At 41.6% G+C, this 8,182-nt stretch overlaps 1 protein-coding gene across 1 annotated transcript in view; it reads left to right on the plus strand.

Moving 5' to 3' along the window:
• The first annotated feature begins 6,098 nt into the window (after positions 1-6,098).
• The window catches only part of PCYT1B (phosphate cytidylyltransferase 1, choline, beta), a 26,833-nt gene continuing 24,749 nt past the window's right edge, over positions 6,099-8,182 (plus strand). The window contains exon 1 of the mRNA XM_009321149.1: positions 6,099-6,218. Coding sequence (XP_009319424.1) covers positions 6,099-6,218 — 120 coding nt within the window. The remainder of the gene's footprint in view (positions 6,219-8,182) is intronic.

Consider the following 8,182-nt stretch of genomic DNA (forward strand, 5'->3'; position numbering starts at 1 on the left):
CCGCCGAGCCCTGCGGCCGGCCCCTCGGCCAGGTTTCGCGCACCCAGGAATGGTAAAGCCCACTTTTCTCAACTTCAGAGCCCAGTGGGGAGTTTCCTATTGGATTCGGGATGCGTAAGGGAGAGAGTCTTGGAGAGCCGCGGTTTTCCGGGGGTCGGGAGGATGAGGAAGAGCCAGGGGAGTGATGGTAAAAATAAACTCCTTTGGTGGTCTTGTGTTAAAGGTGAGGCAAGGCTCCCTCAGATCCTGCAGGCAACTTCACGAGGCTGCTGCGCCCCAAGAGTTAAGGTTCTGAGAGCTGCCCTTTTTTCAAGGGGTAATTTGAAATAATTGGAATGTTTCCTTGCTTTTTATTGAAACCTTTTATCATTCCTGTCAGGAATGATCACTCCTTTCCCCGACATGGTATGCACCATTGGCAAGGCGGTAGAAAAAGAATAACAAGACCCGTTTGCATACACAGAGATGCAGAGACAGCATCAAGGTGTTGAAAGTGCATGATTGATGCAACAGTTTGGTACTGGAAATTAGATTTAACACCAGAATTCAATCACAGTCCTAATTAAAACATATTTAAACATCAAACTTCAGTAATTAAATTCAATGCTACAGTTGAGACATTGTTCTGATATGACAAGAAACAGCAACAGTTGTTGGAGCTGACCTAAATTAATGTTTTCCACTTCTAATTAGAATCAACTTTAAAGACGACTGTTAATTTGTTCATGGAAGGCTTTTGGAGCCGTTTTAATAGGGGAAGTTAGCTCACGTGTTGTTACTGCAGTGTGTTCGTACAGACTGTCTAAGATTTCTCTGTCAAAAGCTCAGATACAACAACCCGCTTGAATATATTACTCCATGTAGTCTGACATTTTAAAAGATTTTAAAGAAAGAAGTGACAATATGATGCCAGTATTTACAGTATCATGCGTTCCAGTATAATTTCTCTGGAAATTAAGGTGACAGCTAGAGTACGTGAATAAAACAGGAATTCATTATGATGTTTTAGATCTTCCTGAGTATCAATAATGGACAGTGGAGACATTTTGAATAAAGATTTATGGAAAGTGTGTCCTTATAAAGTGGTATTTTGTCAGTCAGCAGACCTACGTTATCTTCAGGCAAAAAAAGACTTGCCTGGTGAAGTATAAGGCAATACACCGTACTTGTTAGAGCATGAGGAGTGATGCAAGCAAGAGTAGTCAAGTTATGTCTTAAGTGAGAAGAATTCAGAGTGGGTGTCCTGAAGAGTTAAAGTGCATCATCCCTTGACAGATGATCTAATAACATGGATATCAAGTTCCTATCAGATCTTTTTTAAGATCTTCAGTACTTTCTCTGATCCCACTCCTTTGAAGGCAGCAGGTACAGTGGTGGGCCAGTAACCACGTCACTTACTTCATTAATACAAATGAAAGAGGGTGTCTCGGTTAACATTTTAGTATTGTTTTATTATCCTGGACCTCAGGATCGTACCTCAGGATGGCTTTGGTACCTCAGAGTGATACAACTGGTGGCAAGTAAAGTCTGTGATATTTACGGATGACTTTTTAATGCTGTTCATTGGTTATTATGCATCTCCAAAATTAATTATCTGGGCTTTCCAGTTCTTAATATAGGCTCATTTTTAGGAAGCAATTTTTGTTAAGAAAAGAAATATAACTTCAGAATCAGCTTGAATTTTAGAAGATGAAAAGGGGGTTAGTTCTTTTCTGAAACAGTTGTCGTCCTTTTCATTAAAACAAGAATTATTTATTTAAAGCCTTAAAACTGTGAATATTTTTAATGGATATCTGCCACTAGATCCTCTGATTTTAGGCTATGGAGTCTGCTAGCTTGGCAGGAAGTGTCACAGTAGGACTAAAGAAAACCCCTGTATCCTTCAAAGAGCAGGAAAACAGGGGACATTGAAGGCAATTCTCAGGTAAGTTTCAATGTGTATTGAAACCCGATGTTTTCCAGTGCCTAGTACTGTTGTGATATAAATTGCCATTAATTTTTTCCCAAGACACTCTTTGGGTTTTCTTAACCAACGAGAGCATTAACGAGCATTCGTGCTTCAGTCAATTCCCCTGCTCCATCTCTCACTTAATCTTTGCCTTCTTTACATTCTCAACTTCCACGTATCTGAATGCCAGGAAAATCTCTCTCTGAGTGACACACGTACCTTAGTCTCAATGCACAACGGAGAAACAAACCAATTAGAGTCGCAGGCTTTATCCACAGCGGCGATTTTAGCAGTTTTGTAGTCAAGAAAAAAACCCCCCACAAATAGCCTTTCTCCAATCCTGGTTTGTATAGTTTTGCATTTATCCGTTTCTCGTCTGGACCAAACTGCTGGTTTAGGCCACTTTCTCATCTACCGCTGTCCCATCCATTTTTTTAAGTGAGCATTGCTTCTCCTACTTAAACCCTAGGATACCCGTGGTTTGGTCATGGGGGCTTTCATTGTTTTAAATGGGATAAACATCGCTGCCGGTGATATCATGCTGCACATTCAAGGTATGGCAGTTGCCCCTGGATAACGTTCAACAAGCTGTAGAGCACTGCTGGGCTGTGGATCTCAAAATTAATTATCTGGGCTTTCAAGTTCTTAATATAGGCTCATTTTTAGGAAGCAATTTTTGTTAAGAAAATAAATATAACTTCAGAATGGGAATCCCAGCGTTGGGGTTTGCCTGCGTGCGTCTGTACTAAAAAGGCCCGTAAGTGAGGCAAGCTCTTAGATTAACTGGATGGCAGAGATACCATAGGAGGAAATACCAAAGAGTAAGTACAAAGCCTTGTGAAATGATTTGCTTATTTTTTAATAATGTATTTATGTCCCTTGGGATCAAGAGTTTGACTTTAGTCCCACAAGACTTTGGTCCCACACGTGGGCAGCTCCTTGAAGGATCGGTGTGCACCTTGAGAATTACCAATCCTCACCCTGAAAGAAACAAACAGGCATTTCAACACACTTTGTTCAGGAAGAGAGTTCCAGATAGTGTCTTTCATAAAAGGAAACAATGGCAATTTATAAGGACAGTGCTGCAGATAAAGCAAACCAAATACACATCGAAACTTACTTGAAAACAAACTTCAAAACCTACTGCTTGGTCTCATCTTTCCCTTGAACACGCTGAGAGCTTCTTTTCCTCGTATTTCACCTCTCTGTCATCCAAGACAGGCCTCAGTGGAAACATCTGGGAAAGTACCGTTGGGACCTGGGTACCAATGTCTTATTTTCAAAACTGGCTGAAGTCCTTAGGGTTAGGTCAGCTAAGGGAATGCAGGGCAATGAAACGTACGTTTCCATCGCAGTACCTACCTCGTTGTGCTTTGAGTCTAATGTGAGATTGAGCCCGAATCAGGAATACAGGCCTTTCTGCAACACACAGGGAAAGTCAGGCACAACTGAAGGAATCTTAAGAAACCAGATAAGCAGAAAACCACCTGAATTAGCCAGGGTGAACTATAGGGGAGGAGAGGGAGTAGACAGGTAGGTGGTTGGTTTGGGCTGTGCTTGCGGGGATGTTGGTGGGTACAGGGCCAGGCAGGAATTAGCAGCAGTTTTCATGAATTTAAAGTAAAGTGAATCTATCTTCAAGATGACATAAAGAAGCAGATAGGTGCTTTTTGCTGCGTCTGCTCTGCCCTTGGCAATGTGATCCGAGGAATACCGGGCTGTTCCTGAGATCATGGTTACGTGACATCCGTGCTACCGTCCGACGCCTGTTCTCAGGCAGCTTGAGCTGTGGCCAGATGCCATTTGCCTGTGCAGGAAGGGGCATCGGGGCCCTGTGTGGAAGTACCCAACTAGTTTTTTCTGCTTAGCATCACCTTTGCAAGGACAGACTAGGTGGAGAGTTAGGACCTATCCATATGGCAGATAAAACATGTTCTGCCAAGGCACTGGAAGTATCAGGGCCATTTGAGGTTCACCCTGGCAATCCCAGTGCCTGCTCCCAAGCCCGGATTTACTTCTACTGCCTTGTCTTGAGATTCAGAGGCTACAGACTTCTACAGTTCAATAGGAATTAGGTATCAAATATCTTGGGGCCACTGAATCTACAGTACTTCAGAGAATGAGACTCAGGTACAGTTGAAGATCACAGCTCTCACGTCATTTTAGGTATCAGCTGCTTTAACGTTTTGTTTATTTTATTGATTTTTTAGAAGACATGAGAGTACATGAATTAATTTTTTCAAATTATTCAAGTACACTTGGAAAACACTGGGGTTTTCTATTTATTTTGTTGAAGGATAGAGGAGAACATTTCAGTACTTTCACTCACTGGTGCTGTATAATGGTTTAAGGGGGCATTAGACTCCTTTAGACAATTTCCTTGTTGCTGCTGTTAAGCAATGAAATGTTAAGCACAAAATCTGAAATAATTGCAAGAAAAGTGTGCATGCCTTGGATTCCTATATTTTCATCCCTGGATGCCTTACTCCCTTCATATTTGCAAACAGTGTTTTGAGAGGGTCTGATGCAACCTCTAGAATTATTTCAGATGTTTTATTTCCATGAGCTTCCATAGATCTTCATATTTATCTTTCCTGTATCACTGGAAAGTATATGCAATTTTAATCAGAGGAGCTAGTGATGAATTTAGGGGGTTTTATTGTGGTTAAAAAGTGTCCCATGCATCTGTTTCTCTCTCACGTGATGTTATGACTTAGGGGGTCTGCCATCTGTTTACTTCAATGCGGAACTAAGCATAAATACATATATAAATAGCCTTACATTTAAGGAACCCAAAATGACTTTATTTGACCAGATATCTTTTTGGTCCTTTACAAGTTTGGGTTTCGCTCTGGATTAATTTTCATTTTCATAAATGTTGGCCAGTATGTAAAAGCACAAACCCATAAAAACATGCCAAATGTGGTTTGTGCTTGGGGATATGTAGCAATCTTTGCCGCACTTAAAAAAAACTAATTGCCCGTAGACACCAAAAATCTGCTGTGATTTCCCTTTACTACATCAAAGGACATGCAATTGGTATACGTTCTGAAATGCCGTAGTCTCTGCAAAAACATATTGCAATACGTATTCATCAGACATACAGAACTACAGATATTTTTGCAGGAGTCACAAATGACACATAAACACAGGGAGAAAATGTTACATTCTGTGTATTGCATTCCTTGCTTGCAAATGCATATATGCAATGCTATTTTAGAAGCAGCTTTTATTAGGAGAATATTACCAATTTCTTAAACTGTGCTGTGGTCGTTACTATGAAGGTTTGTATCATATGTTTAAAAAGGAGTACAAAACCATTGTAAGTAGATTCTCTCTGCTCCCTCCTCAAAAACATAAACAACATTATGATGTAACATATGTGTAAGATGTAAAAAGAAACCCAACACATACATGGATGTGGAGCAGAAGAAATACAGAATTAGGAGCCAAATACTAACTACATGGGCAAGAAGTACGTGTAGCATATAACCACACATCCAGGATTGTGCACAGACATTCAGTGCAGCCAGAACTGTCTATCCCAATATGTGCTTATACCTTTGTTTCCACGTAATCTGCTTTCCTTTCCTACACACACGTAGACAGATGGCATAAGGTGAAAAGCTTTTGTGAAAGGCAGTGGATGAATCGGGGATCTGGTAGAGAAGCCCAGTGCACTCCCTATGGGAGAATAGTTCTTCCCAGGATGCTTCTGCCTGCCAGCTGGGGAACTGCAGAGAGTACGTGCCTCCTGTGTGGGAGGAAAAATAGGGGCTTTTTGCTTCAACATAGCTCTATTTTGAGTAACGGTTTATACAAAATGCTGTCCTACATCTGACATGAAATAATTGATAGATGTTAAGTATCTTTATGTAGAAGCACAAGCAGAGATTGAATACTGGGCCAAATTCACCCGATAGCTTAGCTATAACTCAGTTGATTTCGGTAGATTAACCCTTGCCTACGTTAAAGCTGAAGTTAGGGCCTCTTAGCCATACATCGGGTGTGTACAGTAATGTACAAGTAAAAAGAAATGGGTATTAGAAATCCAAAACATATGAACTGACATTATGTCCAGTTTCTGGATTGATCAATAAAACACAGAGTGGCATTAGAGCAGTGGTTACACATTTTTGGTCTGTTGACCATGGCCAACCCTCAGCATTACTCGTGGGCCAGCAAGCACCTGCCATTCAGCTTTGAATTGCAAACGCACTACGGCCAGTTGGGTTCTGAAGTCCCGTTGCAACGTCCTCGTTTTGCGATGGTAAGGTTGGTAACATCGCTTGGTAACAAGCAGCGATGGCTGCCGCTTGGTAACCAGTGCCCTGTTGAAGGAGCCGCGTACTTCTTTATCCTGAAATACTACATATCCCTCCTGAGTGTTGGGACATCTGACAGCTTGGCTAAATCTCTAGCCATCAGGACAGGAGGACGCCTAGGCTCACAGGCTGCACGCCGCCTTAGCTGCAGTTTGTTCTTTCAGTGAGTCCTACCTGGGTCACCTGTACGCAGTACTCCTTCCAGCTGTGCCAGGGGAGCGGGCTCAGGTGGGTAAGCTGCCGAGGGTCACATTTCTTTTCCAACTGGTGTTCATGGAGATTGAGGTGCTTCCTCGGCAGTTCTTTCACTTGAGCTCTGCTTGACTTGGGGCCCATCCTAGCTCTAGAATGGATTTTATTTTCTAAATAATGTGTTCCAGTTCAGTCAAAAGTCATGGCTGTCACGCAGGAATCTTGTAACGAAATTCTTTGGCCTTTTGCAAATATTAGACTAGATGATGTAATAGTTGTTCTAGTTTCATAATCTATGAATCTGTACATATATACATCGTTGTGCTTCTTGAGAAGGCAGTGAAAGCTCTTTTCTTCTATTACATCTTCAGTTTGTAATTGCATCTTGCACATAATCATTACTGACTTAATACTAATGACAGACAAAGTATATTTGATTGAAGATAAAGCCCAGAAAAAGCAACTGAGAATAAGGCAATTTGGAATGCCTGCAAACAGATTTTTTTTTAAGTTATTATTCTTATTAGGTTAGTTTGCCTTATTTTTAGTTTACATCCACCTCCCTGAGTCAGCAGAACTGTGGGAGCGCAGGCTAAATTTTCTTTTGATACATGCATTAATATTGGAAATGTTTGTGGAAAGTTTACCTGGAGGCACCCACCAGTAACATTCAATTACAACTTAATTGCTTATAAATTTACCTGTTTGGATCAAGGTTACCAAAGGTAATACATGAGACAACATGGTTTTCATTTTTCACAGTGTTGACTCCCTGCACCTCTAAGAGAAGACCTTGGTAGTCCTTAACATAGTCTTCCCACTTGCAAAGGGTATTCATACCTCGGAAACTCAGCATGTATTTTTAGTTCCTTCTGAAGAGTTTTGGTAGTGTTTTTCTCTTAAATGTTCCTTAAAACTGATGTCAGTGTTTCCTGCTCTGTAATTATTGTTTGCCAACATCAGGAGCAGGTTCCCAAAATAATCTTTCCTCATATGAGTAGATCTTACCCACGTGATTTGTTCCAGTGAAATGAGTTATCTGTTTTAAATACTGCCTCTGAGATAAAAGGAGACTACAGCATCAGACCTCCCACAGAATTTGCCTACCAGCTTAATTGTTTTATAAGCACAGGCCCAGCCTGCTCTACCAAGTTTTGGCCTGTGTAGCTATACTGGTTCAAGATCTGAAATTTTCTTAGACCTTTGCTGATGGCAAAATCATCATAGAATCATAGAATAGTTTGGGTTGGAAGGGACCTCTAAAGGTCATCTAGTCCAACCCCCCTGCCATGGGCAGGGACATCTTCAACTCGATCAGGTTGCTCAGAGCCCCGTCCAACCTGACCTTGAATGTTTCCAGGGATGGGGCATCCACCACCTCTCTGGACAACCTGTGCCAGTGCCTCACCACTCTCAGCATAAAAAATTTCTTCCTTCTATCTAGTCTAAATCTACCCCCCTTTAGTTTAAAGCCATTCCCCCTTGTCCTGTCACAACAGGCCCTGCTAAAGAGTTTGCTGCCATCTTTTTTATAAGCCCCCTTTAAGTACTGATAGGCTGCAATAAGGTCTCCCCAAAGCCTTCTCTTCTCCAGGCTGAACAACGCCAACTCTCTCAGCCTTTCTTCATAGGAGAGGTGTTCCATCCCTCTGATCATCTTCGTGGCCCTCCTCTGGACCCACTCCAACAGGTCCGTGTCTTTCTTATGCTGAGGGCT

This window comes from Pygoscelis adeliae, unplaced genomic scaffold (assembly GCF_000699105.1).
Source record: "Pygoscelis adeliae isolate BGI_AS28 unplaced genomic scaffold, ASM69910v1 Scaffold53, whole genome shotgun sequence".
Lineage (NCBI taxonomy): Eukaryota > Metazoa > Chordata > Aves > Sphenisciformes > Spheniscidae > Pygoscelis > Pygoscelis adeliae.